The 21579-nt window shown below is 38.4% G+C and overlaps 1 protein-coding gene across 1 annotated transcript in view; it reads right to left on the reverse strand.

Annotated features, from left to right (window-relative positions):
* Positions 1-21579, reverse strand: part of PDE4B (phosphodiesterase 4B, cAMP-specific) — an 814686-nt gene that overhangs the window by 788404 nt on the left and 4703 nt on the right. The window contains exon 2 of the mRNA XM_006862448.1: positions 16907-17145. Coding sequence (XP_006862510.1) covers positions 16907-17145 — 239 coding nt within the window. The remainder of the gene's footprint in view (positions 1-16906; positions 17146-21579) is intronic.

A 21579-nucleotide genomic window follows, 5' to 3' on the forward strand; every position in this document is an offset into this window, starting at 1 on the left:
AGACTGCCAGGAGTCAGAATCACCTAGAAAGAAACTGGTTTCTATAGCCATCAATCTCTACAATCAAGAATGTTTGTGCACGTCAATGAAAGTGGATTAGAGAACAGAGAATAACTGGTGAAATGGTTTCATATAGGAAACAGTATTTGGGGGTATCAAAGTATTAATTAAACCAATACCTTTTGTTTTCTGAGTTAAACAGGACCATTCGCCCAAGGTGCTAAATATACCGCTCTTTAAATTGTGCTGAGCTTATCTTTTCCCAGACCTTAAATATGCCCCAGTAGTAACAATGAATTTTGACAATTACAGCTATTCTCCTAGAGCACTAGCATATAATTTAGTAGGTTACTGCTTGAGGTTAAATAACAGAAAGGAACTGCTGACAGTGTGAGATTAAACTTTGAGTAATTTACTGAAAAAAATTGAAATCTTTTCAGAAGTCCTTGTAAAATATCTCATTGGTTAATCATTCTGGGTCCTAAACACATTGCAGTGACTTCTGAATGCTATGCCTACATTTAGTCTATATTTGCAGTACTATAGGATGGAACTCTGGTACCAGAGTAGTTATACATTGGGCTAGTAACCATAAGATCAGCAGTTCGATTCTACCAGTCCACAGGAGAAAGCAAGCTATCTTTTCCCATAAAGATTTACAGCCTTGGAAACCCTAGGCAGGGTCACTATGAGATGGAACTCATTTAATGGCACACAATGACAATATAGTGTTAGTAGGGGAACACAGTGACTCGATAGGATAAGCACTAGACTGTGAACCACTGGACTGTGAACCACCAGGCACTCAGATGGAGAAAGATGAGTTTTTCTGCTCCTGAAAAACTATGAATTGGAACCAACTCTATAGCACATCACCACTCAAAAATAAATAAAATAATAAATTTAGTGAATAACTAAAGAGTCTTCTTTTTGCACTAATGAAAAATTATTTATTCAGTTCCTAGAACAAGGGAGTTTCTAAAAGTTCATGAAGAATGAAATTAAAAGAATGGAATTTTTCTATGAACTTTTTGAAGCCCCTCTCATATATTCCAGGCACTCTGTAGGCATTTGAAATACAGAAATGAATAAAACACAATATTTGTCCTCAAGGAATTCAGAGACCAGTAAACAACTAGCATGTAATCCAGCAAATGATAAATGTGCTAGTTGCATCATTAGAACTGTGCACCAGGAGGCTTTCCCCAAAGAGGTGAAATATGAGGGTTTTGTGTGATGAAGGGTATGCTTAAGATGCTAGATAATTAAATAAGAAAAAGAATAAGGCTCTACTATCATGGAAATAAGGAGCTCTGGAAGCATAGTGGTTAGAAATCAGGCTGTAAACTGCAAGGTCTACAGTTTGAAACTACCAGCTGTTCCATGGGAGAAAGATGAGGCTTTCTGCTCCCATAAAGATTTACAGCCTCGGAAACCCTGTACAGGGTTGCTATGAGTCGGAACCGACTCCACGGCACATTACCAACCACCCAACCATCATGGAAGTGGAGTCCTGGTGTTGCGTTGTAGGATAAATATTGGATCACAAGTCTGTTTGAATCACATGGTCAATGGTTCCAACTCACCAGTTGCTCCTTGGAAACCCTATAGAAGGTCACTATGAATTAGAACCAACTGGATGGCATTTAACAACAACAATATCATGGAAATAGTGTAGGAAAGCAAGCTTCACATGAAGTCATCTTGGACTTAAATATACCTTAAGTGTTGGTTTGAATTTAACTGAACCAGCAGATCCTCATTAAAAGCCATTGTTTTGATAGGACTATTTTTTTAAAGGCACCCTGATGAGACTTACAAGTCTTGATGTGCTGCTATAGGATAAGCATTGAACTGCTAACCACAAGGTGGGTGATTCAAAGCCACCAGCCATTCCTTGGAAACTCTAGACAGGGTCTCTAGGAATCAGAACCAACTTGAAGGCATTTCACAACAATAACAATGAAACCAAGAGGAGCGCTGTGGCTCTGTAGGATGAACCTGGGACTACAAACCATAAGGTTGGCAGTTGGAGCCCACCAGCCTCTCTACAGAAGAAAAAAATGAGGATTTCTGCTCCAGGAATCCTGGTATAGTGCTATAGGATAAGCACTGGACTGCTAATCACAAGGTCGGCGGTTCGAACCTACTAGTAGCTCCTTGGAAACCCTATGTAGGGTTGCTATGAGTCAGAACTGACTGGACAGCACATAACAACAGATTGACAGCCTTGGAAAACCTACACAGCATTGCTATGAGTTGGCACCTCTTCAGGCTCTTAACAACACGATCTTGGTGTGGTGCTGTAGGATAAGCACTGGACTGCAAACCACAAGGTCAGTGGTTGGAGCCCATTAGCTGCTCCACAGAGGAAAGATGAGGATTTTTGCTCGATGAGTCCTGGTGTGTCACTGTAAGGTAAGCACTCGATTGCTAATCGCAAAATTGGCAGTTCAAACCCACCAGTTGTTCCTTGGAAACCCTATACAGGGTTGCTATGAGTCAGAACTGACTTGACGGCACATAACAACAAAGATTTACTGCCTTGAAAACTTTACAGGGTCATTATGAGATCCTGGTGTGGCACTGTAGGATAAGCAATGGATTGCTAACCACAAGGTTGGTGGTTCAAACCCCCCAGCCGCTCCTTGGGAACCCTATACAGAGTTGCCATGAATCAGAATCAACACAACAGCCCATACCAACAGCACCAACATTATTGAGATAACTTGTCTGCAACTATATACTGATTTCAGAGACATGTTTAAACACATTTTGTTTGGTAATCTGTGCATGTATGAATTGAAAACTTAGTAGTAATACTTTTTGAGTTACCCTTGTACAAGGAACTTTAAAAACTCAAAAATAAGAAAATAAATAACCCAGTCTGATAATGAGCAAAAGATCTGAACAGAGACACCTTACCTAAGAAAATAAATCGCTAGCAAGCTTGTGAAAATATGTTCAACATCACACTTCATTATTGTTGTTAAGTGCCGTCAAGTCAGTTCCAATTCACAGCGGTCCTGTGTAGTGTTTCTGAGGAGCAGCTGGTGGCTTTGAACTGCCGATTTTGTGGTTCACAGTCTATCACTGATGCTACAGTGCCACATCAGGAGTCCGTCTTAAAAGTCAGGCACTACTATTACCACCTTTTAACAGGATCCAGAAACTTAATATCAACATGATTAACAAGTTTGGTTCAAACCGTGGTTCTTCTGACTATAAACTAAGGCTTTTTAACCACTGTGTTATAATACATGCCTCTATTTTATGAATCATTATATCTCATTAAGCACTACTCTGGGGCTTCGCTTTCCCTTTATTATGAACAAGCTGTTAGGGAAGTGAGTTTAAATGGACCAACTGTGCTATGGCAATGAAGGGTTTATTTGACCCGGAGTGCTAAATTAGGGAGCACTACCTGAGGTCTGGTAGAGTAGTAGTTACGAATCGGGCTGCGAGCCGCAAGGTCTGCAGTTCGAAACTACCAGCTGCTCCGCAGGAGAAAGATGAGGTTTTATGCTCCCATAAAGATTTACAGCCTCGTAAACCCTGTACAGGGTCGCTATGAGTCGGAACCAACTCCACAGCACTTAACAACAACAACACCTGAGGTCAGCAAAGTAGTATCGTTGACTAGGAAGAGGTCTCTCTCAGTGATTCTTGGATGTTAGCAGACTCCAGAATCACCTGGAAGGCTTATTAAAAGTCAAAGATTTCTGAATCAGTAGGTCTCAGGAGCGGCACTGGAAAGTAGAATCCTAATCTTCCATGCTGGAGACCTGGCCAATGTACCTCATACCCAGAACCATTTGTCTGTCAGTGGACGCTTGCATTTTGCTGTAATGCTGAACAGGTTTAGACTAAGAAGAAAGACCTGGCCATCCATTTCCAAAACTCAGCCAATAAAAATCTTATAGCTCACAAAAATCTGATCTGCAACTAATCTTTGTAATGGCATAGGGATAAGCAAATCTTCATTCTGTTGTGCATGGGGCTGCCGTGAGTGAGGATCAACTTAACGGCAGCTAATAACAAGTCTGGCACTGTAGGATAAGCAATCAGGAGCAATCCAACACAAGACAAATATTTGATCCAGAATAAAATCCGATAAGGTCAAGATGATATGAGAGAATTGAATAAATATGTGACCCAAATCCTTATGCCATCTGTCACTGTTGCATCAAATTCATTTATCTCAGTTCACAACTTTCTAAACATAGAGCTGACATCTTTGTGTTGCTGTTGTTGTTAGATGCTGTCCAATTGGTACCAACTCATAGTGTCCTTATTCACAACAGAACAAAACTCCAACACTTTTGTATGCATAGAGTATTGCCTGTGACCTGTTAACAAAGGAGGGAACCGTCCAAGTTTGGTCCCTGGATGGCTAAGTTTAGAATGTGGCTGTAAGCCCAAAAATGAGTCTTGGTGTGGCACTGTGGGTTAATGCGTCAGACTGCAAAGTTGGCAGCTCAAGCTTATGAGCTGCTTCTTAGAAACCCTATACAGGGTCACTATGGGTTGAAATCGACTTGATGGCACTTAACAACAACATGGAGGGACCTTGAAAAAATGCATTTAGGGGGAAAGCTCCCAAGAACAGGAGTGTTGAGTACTATATCTGGTTATCCACATTGTTCATGGAAAGAAGTGGTCTAAGGTTAGCATCTCTGTGAATCTATAGACTAATGACTTTTTTTGAATGACTGCTCAGGGCCCTGGAAAACCAAGTACAAAAACCTGGGGAAGAGGCATGTAGATGGATCTATGAAATCTGACACAAAATATATGGATTGCTGCAATACACATTAGTGGTTAATAGAGAAAATCCACAGCCAAAAAATCTAAAAAATCCCAAACAGACAGAATGGCTCAACAAGTAAACATAATCAGTCCTGTATTTGATTATCCTGACACCTGTGTGATAGTCTTGTATCAGAGTTACAATTGTGGTAGAGATGGAGGCTATGAAGGGATCTAACAACATGGCTATTGAGTCAATTCCAACTCATAGAGAGCCTGCTTAGGGTTTTCCAAGGCTGTAATTCTTTGCGGGAGCAAAGACTCATCTTTCTGCTATGGAGCAGCTGGTGGCCTTGAACTTTGTGGTTCACAGTCCAGTGCTTATCCTACAGATCCACCACATTCCCCAGAAACTCATTATCCTCTGGTGTGGCCTGGGATAATCACTTGACTGCTAACCACAAAGTCAGCAGTTCAAACCCACTAGTTGCTCCTTAGAAACCCTACACGAGGTTGCTATGAGTCAGAACCAACTCAACAGCACTTAACAACAACAATATAACTCTAGTCACTGCTATCTTAGCTATTGGTACAAAGAACCCAAAGTGGCCAGATGAATGTCCTTACTCCTTTATGTGTATCTATGACTTTATTATCTGAAAAACCTAAAATATTAACATTTGCTAAATCTAAATGGAAGAAGTATCATTAGACAGTGTCTGTTACATTATGTTTTTCACTTTGATGTATGGTTGAAATGTTTTATAAATAAAATTAACTTCTAAATTACTAATACTATATTTTGATGACTTCTCAAATTTCTATCTCACTTTTGAAGCCCAGACTCAGATATCTAACTGCATATACTCATTGGTATTGTTGTTGAGTGAGTGGTCATCTAAGGTTCAACTATTGGTCTCTTCCTGTATGGAGGAGAGAAGGGCGATGGAAACACAAGACGCTTGGAAACAATTAGTCAAACAGACTAATAGATCATCAGAACACCAGTTTTCATGACTTTGAGTCCAGAAGAACAATTGATGCCTGGTTCCCATTACCAACGCTGTGAAAGGAGGTGCATGAGAAGATCCTGGATAGAGTGGGAGAAAAATGTGGAACAAAACTAAAAATCTTAAAAAAAATTAAACCAGACTTACACGTTGGATAGAGAATGATGGCCCTTAGTCACCCCTTAAGTCTGAAAATAAACTTAATCCATGACTCAATTTTCAGCCAATTAGTTAGACAGGCCTAATTGTCATTTGTAGGCTATGTTGCTGTTGTTGTTAAAGTGCCCTCAAGTCAGTTCTGATTCACAGCGACTCTGAATAGGGTTTCTGAGAAGCACTTGATCTTGTAGCTCGCAGTCCAGTGTTGATTCAACAGCGCCACACCGGAAGTCCTTTGTAGTAAGGAATTTTATTTATTTATTTATTTTTGAAGAGCATTAAGAGTCTATTACAAAATTTTAAACAAAATGTGATATGATCTGATTTTTTAAAAAGTGTTAATAAATTGTAAATTCAAAGTGGTTGCAAGATGATTTGTAGTAATGTACTACCAGTAGGAATGGTAAGAAGTAGAAGGGTTTGATTGCAGCTTTCTGTATTCTAGCCCCACTGGTTTACTTTTTCCAATTCATCATACCGGAATCCTGGTGTGACGCACTGGGGTAATGCACTGAACTGCAAGGTTGCTTTGAACCACAAGGTCAAAAATTCAAGCTCACCAGCCACTCCTCAGAAATCCTATACACGGTCGCCATGAGTCAGAGCCGACTATACGGTTGTTGTTGTTGTTGTTATTACGTGCCGTGGAGTTGGTTCCAACTCATAGAGACCCTGTACAGGGTTTCTGAGGCTGTTAATCTTTACGGGAGCAGAACACCTCATCTTTCTCCCACGGAACAGCTGGTAGTTTCGAACTGCTGACCTTGCTGTTCACAGTCTGATTCATAACCACTACGTTACCAGACTATACAGTACTTAACGACAAAAATAACAATTCATCATACCAGGATATTCTTCAACTCAGAGCTTTTACATTTCTGCCTACTCTGCCAAGAAAGTTCTGTTAACCTGTTTTTTGTAAAGAATAGCTGCATTTTCCAATTTGGTTAGGAACTCAAATATTAGTTCTTCCTGAAGGACTTCCTTACCTACTTTGCCTAAAGCAGCACTCTTGTTTGACTTCAAGTCACTCTAGCACATCATTCTGTTTATTTTTTCATCACACTTATTTTATTCTACAGTAGTCCTATTGTGGCACTTTAGGATAAGCACTGGACTACTAGCCATAGAATTGGAAGTCCAACCCCACTAGCCGCTTCTTGGAAGCCATATACAGAGTCTCTATGAGTCAGAACTGACTCGTGAGCACTTAACAACAGTAACCTTGTTGTGGCATTATAGGCTAAGCAGTGTAAGGTTGGCAGTTCAAGCCCACCAGCTGCTCTGTGGGAGAGCAAGAAGGCTTTCTGCTGCCCCAAAAGATTAACAGCTTTGAAAACCCTATAAATGGTCCTTATCAGATGGACTTGACTTCCTGGCTGGGAGTGACAGTGAGTAGTCATTTTCTTGCAGTCACATGTGTAGTGAAGTAAAGGATCAGGAAAGCAAAATCATCAGTGCGATGGATTGACACAATGTGCTCTCAACATACCCAAACCCATGGAGATGTCACAGAACTGGGCAATGCTTCATTCTATTATACACAAAGTCACCATAATCCAATGTCGACTCACAGTAACCAACAGAAACAACATACTTTTCTTGTCTGTTATAGTATTCATAAGTTCAACAGCTTGCCCTTTAGTGAACAAGACTCATGTCTATATCAATTAACAAATTTATTTCTTTTACCATTACTAAATAATCAGATAAGTGAGTCCATGAAATAATGTTTTTGTTGTTATTAGATGCCATCCAATCAGTCCTGACTCAGAGTGACTCTATGTGCAACAGAATGAAGCATTGCCTTGTACAAAGTTGCTATGTTAGAGCCCATTGTTTCAGCCACCCAAACATCTCATTGAGCATCTTTCTGTATTTTGCTGCCTCTCTATTCAGGCATGATGGCCTTCTCCAGGGACTGGTTCCTCTTGATAACATGTCCAAAATACCTGAGATGAAGTATCTGGCTATACCACTTCCACTTCCAAGATAGATTTGTTTATTCTTCTGGCAGTCCATGTCATATTCAATACTCTTCACCAACATCATAATTCAAATACATCAATTATTCTTTTGTTTTCCTTATTCATTGTCCAGCATTTGAATGCATAGGATGTGACTGACAAATACCATGGCTTGGGTCAGGCACATTTTAGTTCATTAAGTGACATTTTTGCTTTTTAACACTTTAGAGAGTTCTTTTGCAGCAGACTTTTACAGGTGCAAAATTTGACTTAACTGCTTCTATGGGTGTTGATTGTGGATCCAAATGAAATGAAATCATTGACGATCTCATCATTTTCTCTACTTATAATGATGTTACTTATTAATCCAGGTGTGAGGGTTTTTATTTTCCTTTGTTGAGGTGTAATCCATACTGAAGTTTGTAGTCTTTGATCTTCATCTGCGCGTTGACTAAGAAACCGTCATTAAAACAGAACAATGGGAGATTATATGGTTTAAAATTACGAAAGCTGTGCATCAAGGTTGTATATTTTAACCATACTTATTCAATCTGTATGCTGAGCATATAACCCAAGAAGCTGGACAATATGAGAAAGAACAGAGCATCAGGATTGAAGGAAGACTCCTTAACAATCCGCAATATGCAGATGACACAACTTGACTTGCTGCATTTGACTTGAAGTACTTACTGAGTAAGATCATCAAATAATAGGAAGCCATAATATAGAGTTATTCAACTCCCAGTCTCCTTTAGATCACACTGGTTGGTACATCTAGATGTGAGTGCCTTGCCCATGTGCGTCTTCTTATCTGAGTAGCTCCCATTGACTACCTTGGGCATTATATAGACCTTCTTCGTGTCTGCAAGGTTCAATTAGCACTTATTTTGAATAGTAACATACGAAACTTAACAGATTAGGCTATATATATAACATATATTTGTAACTATTTTATTTTCTTAGATAACTTGTGAGGTTTAGGATATTGGCATCCTCTTCATATAAACCTCCACTGTAATTGCATATTTACATTATAAATTCAATCATACTTACGATATACATTCAGATACTGCAACAAACAAAATTTCAAATCAGCAAAATTGAAATATTATCTATTTCACCTTAAAATTCAATTTAGCATGGTGGCTCTCTTCCATGAAGGTGCCAGGTGCTCAAGCCCTTCTGTCTTGCTGTTCCGTCTGGCCTATGGTGGTACCTTGGCTGCACAGTGCAAGAAATCTCACCATTGCATATCCATGTCCAGCCAGTAGCAAAGGAGACAGAGGAAGAAAGAGGATCTCCCTTTCTTTTAAGGACATGATCTAGCCTAATCACATAATTTCACCTAGCTACAAGGGAGGTAGAACAGCATAATCTTTCTTTATTGGGTATCCATATGCTTGGCTAAACTCTTGGATATTTTATTCTTGGACGGAAGACGATAATAGTTTTAGGAGTTCTCTCCCACTCCATCTTTAGAATGTAAAGCAACTTTGCAGTCCAGAGCAGTAACCCACGGTATCACACATGAAGACTTTTTCGTATTTATTAGTTCCTATGTGTCATTACTCCTGACATTCATAAATTTCTGGGTAAAGATCTCCACAAAGAGATGCTTCTTATTTAGAGTAGGATAATGAAGTTTTATTCCTTCAGTCATTTGGTCATTTCAGGAAAATAAAGGTGTTATGTTAGAACGGCAGCTAAGAAATGAAGATATAAACAAGACACGGACACTGACTGTCCTTGGGCAGTTGTAACCTAGTAACAGAGGCAGATGTTATAAAATACCATCCTAAGTAGATGTACAAGACACTGTGGGAATGCAGAAGAGGTCTTTCCTGGGCTGTACAATATGTGTCTAAGTCATAAAAGCAGGAGAGAAGATTGGATTTTGAAGGAACTTCATGCAGTTTTATTTGGTTGTAGATCAGGGTGCTTGTGATAAGATGCAGTTGGAAAGAGTCTTAAAGACTTTGGTGATGCCCTGATTTTACTCTGAAGATAATGAAGAGCTATTGAAGTGCTGTAAGAGATGCACTGAAATAAGAACATTTTTATTTTAATTAAATCACTTTGATGACAGAGATATTCATCTTATGTTATGGAGTATACATTCTTTACTCAGAAATTTATGAATGTCAGGAGTAATGCCACATAGGAATGAATAGATATTTTAAAAAGTCTTCATGTGTGATTCTGTGGGTTACTGCTCTGGACTGCAAAGTTGCTTTGAACCTCGAGGTCGGTGGTTCAAGCTCACCAGCTGCTCCTCAGAAGCCCTATACAGGGTCGCTATGGGTAAGAACCGACTCCGTGTCTCTTAATTAACAACAACATTCACATAGTAGGAGTTCTGGTGTGGCACTGTAGCATAAACACTTGACCATCTGGTAGGTTTGAACTGCAAGGTTGGCAATTCAAACTTACCAGCCACTACTAGGAAACCCAATACAGGGTTGCTATGAGTCAGAGCTCTGGTATCATAGTGGTTATGAATTGGGCTGTTTACGTCAAGGTCAGCAGTTTGAAACCATCAGTCGTTCATGGGAGAAAGATGAGGCTTTCTGCTCCCGTAAAGATTTACAGCCTCTGCTATGAGTTGGAACCAACTCCATGGCATATAATCACCACCACCATGAGTAGGAGCTGACTGGATGGCACATACAAATAAAACAAACAAACATTCACATAACACTAGTCCTGGTGTGGCACTGTAGTATATAAGCACTCAACTGCAAGATTGGAGCTTCAAACTCACCAGCTGCTCCTCAGAAGCTCTATATAGGGTTGTTATGAGTAGGAACCAACTCGACAGTACTTAACAACAACAGTAACACTCATATAGTAGAGAGGAAAACTTAAGGAAAATCGCTTAGATCCTGCTTATGGTGAAACAAGATAAAGGAGGCTTAGGGTTTACACTGTGGTTGCAGTGACAAGTTTCACCACAGGAGAGAGGTTTGCATGGCTTAAATTTCTCCACAGGTATTGAGGAGGGAGTGGAGTGCCCAGATTTTCTTATCTTCCCTCAAAAATCCCAATCCCACTGCCATCAAATCTATTCCATCTGATAGTGACCCAAAAGGACAGAGCAGAGCTGCTCCTTAGGTTTCCAAGGCTGTAAATCTTGAGAGTTTTTCATGAGTAGATAGTCTCATCTTTCCTAGATGAGATTAAAAGAGAAAGGGGAGAGAGAGGTGGGTGCCTAAAAGCTGTAAGTCATCATATAGTGAAATTGGAATCTTTCCCTTTTTATGAAACCCTTAGCCAACGGTTACACTTTGGTCAGCCATTTTGTTTGCTTGTTTTTGCTTTATCTTAGGAATAATGCTTACCTCACAAGGCCAGTGTTGAGTTAAATTTAAGTAGAATGTGGATGGAATGTTTTATTACAAGCAAGGTTATACCCAGTCACTTCCAACTCATGACAAAAGCTTGTGCGTCAGAGTAAAAATGTGCTCTACGGTGTTTTCAGTGGCTGGTTTTGGGGAAATAGAGAACCAGGTCTTTCTTCCAAGGCACCTCTGGGTAGACTGGAATCACAACCTTTCAGTCAACATTGAGTACATTACACGTTTGCACCACTCAGAGACTCCATAATGTGTTATTTAAAAACAACAACAAAAACCCCAAACCACAACAAAACAACCTTAACAAACAAAAAGCAATAATCCACTGTCATCAAGTTGATTCCAACTTAAGGGGGTTTCCAAGAATGTAAGTCTTTACAGAAGCAGACAACCCTCATTATTCTTCTGTAGACCGGCTATTGGGTTTGAACTGCCAATCTGTGGCTAGTAACCCAATGAGCTGCTCCTTAGGCCGTAAATCTTGAGAGTTTTTCATGAGTATGATATAAACATGTTATAATAACTACAATAATCACATAGGTAGCTCTAGTAGCGTAGTGATTACGAATCGGGCTGTGAACCGCAAAGTCAGCAGTTCGAAACTACCAGCGGTTCCGCGGGAGAAAGATGAGGCATTCTGATCCCGTAAAGATTTACAGCCTCAGAAACCCTGTACGGGTCACTATGAGTTGAAACCGACTCCACAGCACTTAACAACAACAACAACAACAATCTGATCCTAGACATATTTTACATAAAATTGGAATTTCCCTCTTCTAATATTACTTTGACCTGATTGATCACAGAATATATAAGCAATGAAGTGAAGGGACGATGAGGCATGATTTTAAACATGCATTGTCTATGACCTCACACACCTGAGGTGGCACTTTGTGAGATGCTGACATGCAGATTGCAGTGCTTGATGCACAGTCGCAAATGCAATATCTGTAGCAAAAAGATTTTAGTGAGTGGCAAAGCATGGTGCAAGCTAAGCAGATGTGTGTGTCAATTCCCCATCCTCACACAATGTTGAGTCTCTGGCATTTGTACACAGCATCTGTGAGTATTTTGATCTTTAAAACAGGGTTTTACGATCTGTAGTTGAGAAGCAGCACAGAAGTATCAAATATTTTTATTGAGAACCTCCTCAGACTGTCAATTTGTGATCGAATGTGGGAGCAAGAAAACAGTTTTCCATGTTTCTGAAAGGCCACCTCTTCCAACAGACCGCTTTCACCTCCATGAGAACATGAGAACAGTATCAATTGCTTCCAGCTTCCCAGCAGAGTGGGAAATCAACATCACTCTCCCCAACAGAGGTGAGGGTTGGGACATTAAAGACATCACACCTAAGTTAATAGAAGCCTAAATAGAATCATCATGTTCACAACTGAAACAAAAAAGTGAAGCACAGCCCTCAGGCAGATGGAGGTGGGAGACAAGTAAACTTATATTTATCATCTTTGTTGAGAATAGAAGCCCCCAAAACAAAGAATATCAGAAGAAAAACAACAACTAGAAAAAATATTCCCTGCTGCAGGACAGCTAATTACTTATTACGACCCTTCTAGCTATATATTTCCATTCTGTGATATATTGTAAATCCTAACCTCTGAGTTCTGGGTACTGTAGGATAAGCATTGGACTGATTACTGCAAGGTGTTGTAGTTAAGTACCGTCAAGTTGATTTTGACCCCATAGCAACCCTGTATAGGGTTTCTGAGGAGCAGCTGGTAAGCTTGAACCTCCTACCGTGAGGTTCCAAGCCACTTTTCAGCCCAGTGCATTAACCCACAGTGCCACACCAGTACTCCAACTATAAGGTTATTGTTGTTGTTAAGTACCGTGGAGTCAGTTCTGACTCATAGTGACCCTGCACAGGGTTTCTGAGGCTGCAATTCTTTACGAGAGCAGAAAGCCTACCAGCAACCATGCTCTGAAACCTTATACACGGTCACTATGAGCCAGAATCAACTTGATGGCATTTAACAACAAAAATGCCTGTGATTATGGACCCATTTCGAAGTGAGTTGTTAATGAGGCAGGTCCTGGTGTAGTGCTACAGGGTAATGCACTGGGCTGCAAGGCCAGTTTGAACCATAAGGTTATTGTTGTTGTTGCTAAGTACCGTCAAGTCAGTTCTGACCCATAGCAGCCCTGTATAGGATTTCCAAGGAGCAGCTGGTGACTTTGAACCGCTGACCTTGTGATTCAAACAGACTTTGCAGTCCAGTACCTTAACCCACAGTGCCTGAATATTCAACTAGTGATGAACCAAATCCATTTTCCATTGATTTGATTCTGACTCACAGTGACCTGTAAGACAGAGTTTTCAAGGTTGCACTTTTTACAGAAGCTCATGGCTACAGCTTTCTCCTGGAAAGCAGTCCATGAGTTTGAGCAGTCGACTTTTTTGGTTAGCAGTGGGGTGCTTTAACCACTGTGCCCCCAGGGCTCCACTAGACTGGTAATAAGTTTATCATTAAGGTGTAAATAGTCTCAAAACAGCACTGTTGTCTAACACCTTATGAGTTCAAGCAAAGCACAAGTCGATTGGCTTGATACAGGGAAAAAATCTCCTAGGCAAAAACTGTAGTCTTAACGTGTCAAAAGGCTCTGGTAGTGTAGTAGTTACGAATTGGTTTGCGAACCTTAAGGTCAGCAGTTTGAAACTACCACCTGCTCCGTGGGAGAAAGATGAGGCTTTCTGCTCCCATAAAGATTTACAACCTCGGAAACCCTGTACAGGGTTGCTATGGGTCGGCACTGACTCTTAACAACTGGTACTTAACAACAACAACAACATGTCAAAGATTGAAATAAGGAGAATGGTAGGCTTCCTCCCCTCTGATTCCCCTATTGTCAGAAAGTAACCTAACCTCTTATTTCCTTGAGAAAATCTATGCCAGTAGTTCTTAAAAGGGAGACACAGTGGCACAACGCACCACTTGTCTGTCAGTTTGTAGTACTGTAGTGGCTGGCAGTACCATCATCCTTGGCTTCTGGTAAGCTTCCAGACTAAGACAAACTCAGAAGAAGGCAAAGCAGACCACCTCCGAATGCTTAGTGACTGAAAACCTTATTAATAATAGTGAGATATTTTCAGAGGTAGTGCTGGAAGATGAGTCCCTCAGTTTGGAAGGCACTCAAAATATAACTGGGGAAGAGCTGACTCCTCAAAGTAGAGTTGATGTGGATAAAGCAAAATTTTGGGGACCTTCATTTGCTCATTTGGCACAGCTCAAAATCATAACAATCAGCTGCAAACATCGTTAGTAACCAGAACATGGAATGTACAAAGTCTGAATCTAGGAAAATTGGGAGTTGTAAAACTGAAATGGGACACATTCATTAGTGAGCTGAAATGGATCTGTACTGGCCATTTGGAATCTGGCAATCATAGGACTTACTATGCTGGGAATGACAAATTAAAAAGGAATGACGTTGCATTCAATGTCAAAAGAGCATCTCAGTATCTATCTTGAAGCAAATGCTTTCTATGATAGGATAATATCTATATGCCTACAAGGAAGACCCATAAATTCCATTAATATTCAAATTTATGCACCAACAATAAAGCCAATGATGATGAAATTGAAGACAAAATTAGGTATTATAATAAAATGTGCCAAGACCTGAAGTTAAAAAAAAGCACAAGAGAAGAACATACTCAGCATTCCTCAAGATGAAAGATCTGAAGAAAAAATTCAAGCCTTGGGTTACAATATTGAATGGTTCTATGGGCAAAATATTGAAGGACACAGGAAGCATCAAAAGACTATTTCAAAGAGCAGCTCGAGAAGACAAAATAAAGAACTATAATGAAATATGCAAAGATCTGGAGTTTGAAAACCAAGAGGGACGATTACACTCAGTATTTCTCAAAATGAAAAAAAATTCAAGCCTTGACTTGTAACAGTGAAGGATATTGTGATATATTATGATACTGAAAGAGAATCTTTTGTGTCACTGAAAACATAAACAACACCAAAAAATTCTGTTAGAAGACAGGAGGAAGTAGTGGTTGGAGGGTGGCATAAATAGGGCCTTTGAGGGGCTAGGTAAGGTAGTGTTTTTAATGTAAGTGACTATGTGAAACCTTATCAAGCTTCACCTTTATCATATGCATATTTGCATTAGTAAGGGTTCTCTAGAAAAATAGAAGATAGGTAAGTAGGTAGATAGATATGGAGATCATCATTCAAAAGAGCCCCATTGTGGCTCTTTTAGGTTAAACACTTGACTGGTAGCTAAAAGGTCAGCAGTTTGAAGCCACCAGTATGTCTGAGGAGAAAATATTAGCTGATCTGTTCCCTTGAAGAACACAGTCTAAGAAACCCCATGGTGCAGCCCAACACTGCCCTCAAGGGTCTCTGCAAATCAACTCATGACAACAAATAATTGACTATTGACAAATAGTTAATTCAGCTAAACAGAAGTTGTACATCAGAACGTCTCAAATATTTAACCCATTCTTCCTGCAATGCACTATTACGTTGTTGTATCATGATTCCTTATTACATACAGAATGACTTGATGGCCCATTTCATGCTATTAACTGTTTTACCTAAAGTCACAGCGATCCCATCTAATTCTTAGTGTAGCTGATAGTCACCACCTAAAAAATGCCTTGGATTATTCAAAGAGTACATGTGGGGTTACTCACCAGCACTGCCAAGCTCAGCATGTGGCAAGGCATATGGCACACCATAAAAATCACAGACTTTAATGATTTATTGGAATGGCACTATACAAAAATTTATTGTGTTTAGTCCTTTTTCTTAATAAATGATTGAAACAAACTCTGATTTTTGAAAGCACTACATGAATATAATTTTAAATTATGAAAAACATAGAGGAAAGATTTTTCATTTCAATGATAAACTTCATGCTATTTAAACAGGCCATACTTAGAAAATATTTGAAAGTTATGCAAAGAAAAAAAAGTCTATGCTAACTGTTAAGTATGTAATAAGAACACATTTGAAGCTGTTTCATCATGATATAATTTAACCACAGTTATGTGATTACAGTTATAAAGAATTAAAATTTCAACATTGAACTAGTTTAAAATAGCCTCTTCCTCAAATAGGCTTTGCAAAGTATTTAAAGCAGTTTTCAAAGTATAATTTTATACTTTGTTATTGATTTATAATGAAACATTTTATTTGATAATCATAAAATTATTAAAGATTAAAGAGACTATTAAAGTGGAATGATAATAATAATAAACAGGAACAACTATATGACAGATTATATCAATAAAAATTATCTCCTGTCCAAACATTTATATTCTTTCTTAAAATACTCTTATACGGTTTCATTTTTTTTGTTTTGCACATAAAAATATAGCTGCATTCTGAATCATTCTTTTTTTAAAAAGCCAGTTGATAGGAAGTAATTTTGCTTTCTCTTGACATATGAGTATTACTTTTCCTTCCTTCATTATTTGGCTTCATATGAAATCTCCTACCAACCTTCAGTAGTAGAAATACTGGCGCCATTTAAAATGTCTCGTTTTGCCATGCAAAGGTAAACAAATTTTCAAAACAACTACAGCTTTAGTTATTCTACAGATAATTAGTATTGTAATGATATGAAATTGTATTTGGAGTAATTAGAAAATAAAACTTCAGACTTGACATTTAATTTGGAGACTACTCACCACTCTTGGCTTACAGTTGTAATAGCAATGCTTGGAAGGGCAGTCAGTGGGAGCGTGGTGGGCCTGGAAAGGCCATCTCCCTCCGGAGTCCTTGCTCTCTCACTCTGTCTTTGGGACAGTGGTGGCAACTGTAAATTTCCTGAACAACACCTTCTACCTCTCCAGAGGTCGATCCCAAGTGTGTTACTGGAAGAACTGTACGATTTACTCAAGCTACATTCAAAATAATCCTTCACATTCTGGAGGAACGACATGGAAATAAAAAAGAAGAGAAAGAAAATGAAATTCAAACATTTAAACTGATATATAGTGATGTAAACACAAAAAACTAAATGATCACGTTGTCACTCATAAAATCCTGATTCATTATCTCACACCTGTAATCTAACAATAACTTCAAAAGCTTAGGAGAAATCAAAAAGGTAAGGTAAGTAATTCTCAATATTGAGAATGAGTTCATCAGTTGCACATTCTTGGCAACCTTCATGTATAGTAGATAATATTCACCAGTTATAGCACATAGGATGGAGGACTTTTTCTTTTCTAGTGTCCTCTTTGAATCCTGGTGTGGAGCTGTGGGTTAATATATTGGACTGCAAAGTCAATTTGAACTGCAAGTTTGGCTGTTCAAGTTCACCAGTTGCTCCTCAGAAACCCCATCGGTCACTATGGGTCAGAACCGAGTCCACAGCACTTAACAAGAACAACAACAACTATTCTCTTTCTTTCTGCATTTCTTTCTTGCTTACTTTTTTCTTTCTCTCTTTCTCAGTATATTTTTTTAATTTGCTAAAATGAAATATCATCATTAAAAACACATTCTGGAAACCAGTGCTATCATTCTGCAACATGAGAATAAATTTTAATAGCTAAAGGGTAAAGTTCCTTAAGCTGTATATTTTAAACTAAAAATACTAACTAATGATAGCAGGATGTTGATAATTATAAGTGACTTAACACTCTATAAATGTCTTCTCATGCTTTGTTTTGTTATTGCCGAATTAAAAAAGACTTCAGAAAAAGAAAAGCACATTTTATCAAGTCCTGAACTGTCATGTTCGACTACATGCCCCAATGAATAAAATATTTGTGCAAAGACAAAGGCATTGTTTTATAATCCTTGATAAGAGTTATCCATTCTCTCCATATCACTTTGTGACTATGGTTCCTGGTACTGTTGGGAGTGGGAGTTCTGAATGAGCCTCTGCTTGAGCAGCTCAAAGATACGAAAAAAATTCTACAGCAATACAGTTGACCATGGACAGCAACTCAGGGCTGAGAAGCTCTAACTTTCATTCTCAGAATGTAACAGGACATGATTATAGAACTCCCACCACCAGGCCAAGATAGCTCACCTGAAAATATTGTTTTGTTTCTAAAAAACTTTGTTGCTGTTGTTAAGTGCCATCAAGTCGATTCCAACCCATAGCGACCCTGTATAGGGTTTCCAAGGAGCAGCTGATGAGCTTGAACCACTGACCTTGCAGTTCAAGTGACTTTGCTATCTGATGCATTAGCCCACAGTGTAAGACATAGGTGGTTCCTAATAGTTCTTCCTAATAGACTTAGGAAGACCTAGGACTAGATCATCTACATCTTCGACAAACAAAAGTTCTCTATACATCTACCCTTTCAACCACATCTGTCCTAGTGCATATAAGAATAATTAACTCAACTTTAAGCATTGAGTTGGGTTTATTCAACAAATATTTATTGCATGCACCTGAGTTTTATGCTGTACTGCTTACAAAGGATATAATATCAAAAGAGAGGCATAGGATCTGTTCTCAAGAATTTGTATTTATTATTTATATATATCTGATCCACATAAGACTTTATCGTAGGCCACATTTTGAAGACAGAATCTTGAACATGAAAATACTTGGTGTCTTTCAGGAAAATTACTATCACAATTTGGAAATGGGATCTCACTATTGTTTTTGTGTTTGACTAATGAATTTAGAATACTTGCTTATTTGAAATTCAGAAAACCACAAATCAGTAACAGGAAGAAGACAAAACAAGCCAGCATTTTCCAGTTTTTGGAATATTCTGGGATATGTCCAGTGTTTTCCTTTTATTATCTAATTAATACATTATTGCATTTTGTGTGCATGTGATAAGTGAGAGATTGAAAGGAGATATTAGCATATATGAGTTCTCTTCTCAAAAGACTTACATACTAATTGAGGAAGCAAAATACACAAGGTTTTTCTGAAGAAATTTCAGAACAAATAAAAAATTAGAATACCTATAAACCAGTCTAGTTCCAAATATGTAAGTTAAAAAAAAAAAAAAACTGAAACGAAACACTGGCAAAGACTTAAATATGAACTCTATAGCCATAAAATTCTTAGAAGAAAATACAGGAGTGTATCTATAAAAATTAATTTTTAATGATGATTTATTCTGTACAATCAGCAAAAGACAAAATAAATTGGATCTCATTAAAATTAAATACTTGTATCCATCAAAGGAATATTATCAACAAAGTGAAAAGGCAACCCGCAGATTGGGAGAGAATCCTGGGAACCACTTATCCAATAAGGGCCTTATACCTACAAATGTTCTGCAATTTAACAATAAGAAAACGAACAACCCAACCAAAAGCTGGGCAAAGTTAATACACTACTCCCTCCAAATTATTAACAACCTCAAAGGCAAAGTCTGATTTAATCAATTCTCAATTGTTGTTAGGTCTCATTGAGTTGTTTCCGACTCACAGTGAGTTTTGTACAACAAAACAAAACACTGCCTGGTCCTGGGCCAACCTCACATTGCTGTTATGGTTGAGCCCATTGCTACTGTCACCATGCCAGTCCATCTCACTGACATCTAGGTGTCATCTTGGATTGATTTTTTTCTTTATTTTTTAACTTAAGTAATATGATTCTGGAGAACTGGTGTGGCTCTGTGGGTTAATGCACCAGACTGCAAAGCCGTTTGAACTGCAAGGTCGGCGGTTCAAGCTAACCAGCTGCTCCTCAGAAACCCTATACAGAGTCGCTATGGGTCGGAACCAACTCGATGGCACTTTACAACAACAACAACAACAATATGATTCTGACTGATTCTATACAACTCATCATTTAAAACACATTTGGGAATGTCTTTAGATAATTGGATGCTATCTAAGAAATCATAATTTTTTAAATGCATCATGCTGCCCCAAATACACCAACTACTTTAAAAAAAAAAAATCTAGGAAGAAAATCTAGTTTGAATTTATCCTCCTGTTAGTGGATAAACAGGTGTTTTTAAACAAACAGTATTCTTTTCAGTGAATCCCAACAGATTATAACAAAGGAAAAGCTAGTGTGAAATCTAGCACTCAAGTAAGAAAAGTCTGCAAGGACAGGAGAGACTCCAAAGACACTGATACCTTTGTCCTGTCCCCTATTCAAAACCAGCTGAGTAAGAACCACTAAAACGTCTGCATAAGACATATTGTTGCCTAAGTAGGCAAGAAATTTATTGCTATTGTTTTGTTTTCTTTTTTCTTTAATCTACTTCAGTCATTTCTAGAGCTTGTTCTATTTTCCAAATTTTTCCAATTAAACTCATGGTGAGAAAAATACATTAGGTGCTTTCATGTGCTTGATATACATTCAACACTGACCATAGACTGGAGTTTTAAAAGCCTTGTGAAACCAGAACTGAAATGTATGCATCAAATGACACTCAAGGTCTCCATCAAAGATAACTGTTAGAATGTTTCATGAGATAATACACAAAAGTAATTTTGTCTTTGAAAGGTATGGTTTCATTAAAAGCAATCACCACCAATTACAAGAATAATTTGCCTGGAAGAAATTTTTATCAGTCTTCTCTTTTACTGACCTCTCTTTCATTACTTTAAAATAATTATCTATGGTCTCTGATTGGAAATAAAGAAATATAACTGAGATATTTGTCTTTTCATTATAATACAATATATTTTTTTAAATTTAGTTCCAGTTTATTAAACCATTTTCTCCTAACCTCCTGATTTCTTATTCTTTTTTCAACTTCTGTATCAGCCTATAACTCTCTTTTCTAAACTATTTTTTAGAACCTTTTATCTGTAATTACTTACTTGGATTAAGCACTTGAATAGAATTTATTTTATACTTGACCTCACCCCTAGATCCTCATATGCAAAGTATTAAATGCATTGAATGCTGAGGGGTTCAAATCCACCCAACAACTACCAGGAGAAAGACCAGTCAGTCTGCTCCTATAGTAATTACAGTCTAAAAACCACTGCAGGACAGCTCTACTGCATTATATGGGATCGTTATAAGTAGAAGATGATCAACGGCACAACAGCGTAGTGGCTGCAAACCTCAAGGTCAGCAGTTTGAAACTACCAGTTGTTCCATGGGAGAAAGATGAGGCTTTCTGCTCTGGTAAAGATTTACAGCCTCGGAAACCCTATACATGGTCACTATGAGTCAGAACCGACTTCACGGCACATTACAACAATAACAGCAATACTAACATTAAGTTATTTGAGTAACATAAGTATATAGAGTTAGGAATCATGGTTTATTTATTTATATATCCCCATGAGACTCGCTCTGTGGCGCTGTGGGTTAATGCGCCAGACTGCAAAGCCTTTTGAACTGCAAGGTCGGTGGTTCAGGCTCACCTAGGAAACCCAATGAAGGGTCACTAGGGGTCGGAATCGACTC

The sequence above is a fragment of the Chrysochloris asiatica genome, unplaced genomic scaffold, assembly GCF_000296735.1.
Source record: "Chrysochloris asiatica unplaced genomic scaffold, ChrAsi1.0 scaffold00048, whole genome shotgun sequence".
NCBI lineage: Eukaryota > Metazoa > Chordata > Mammalia > Afrosoricida > Chrysochloridae > Chrysochloris > Chrysochloris asiatica.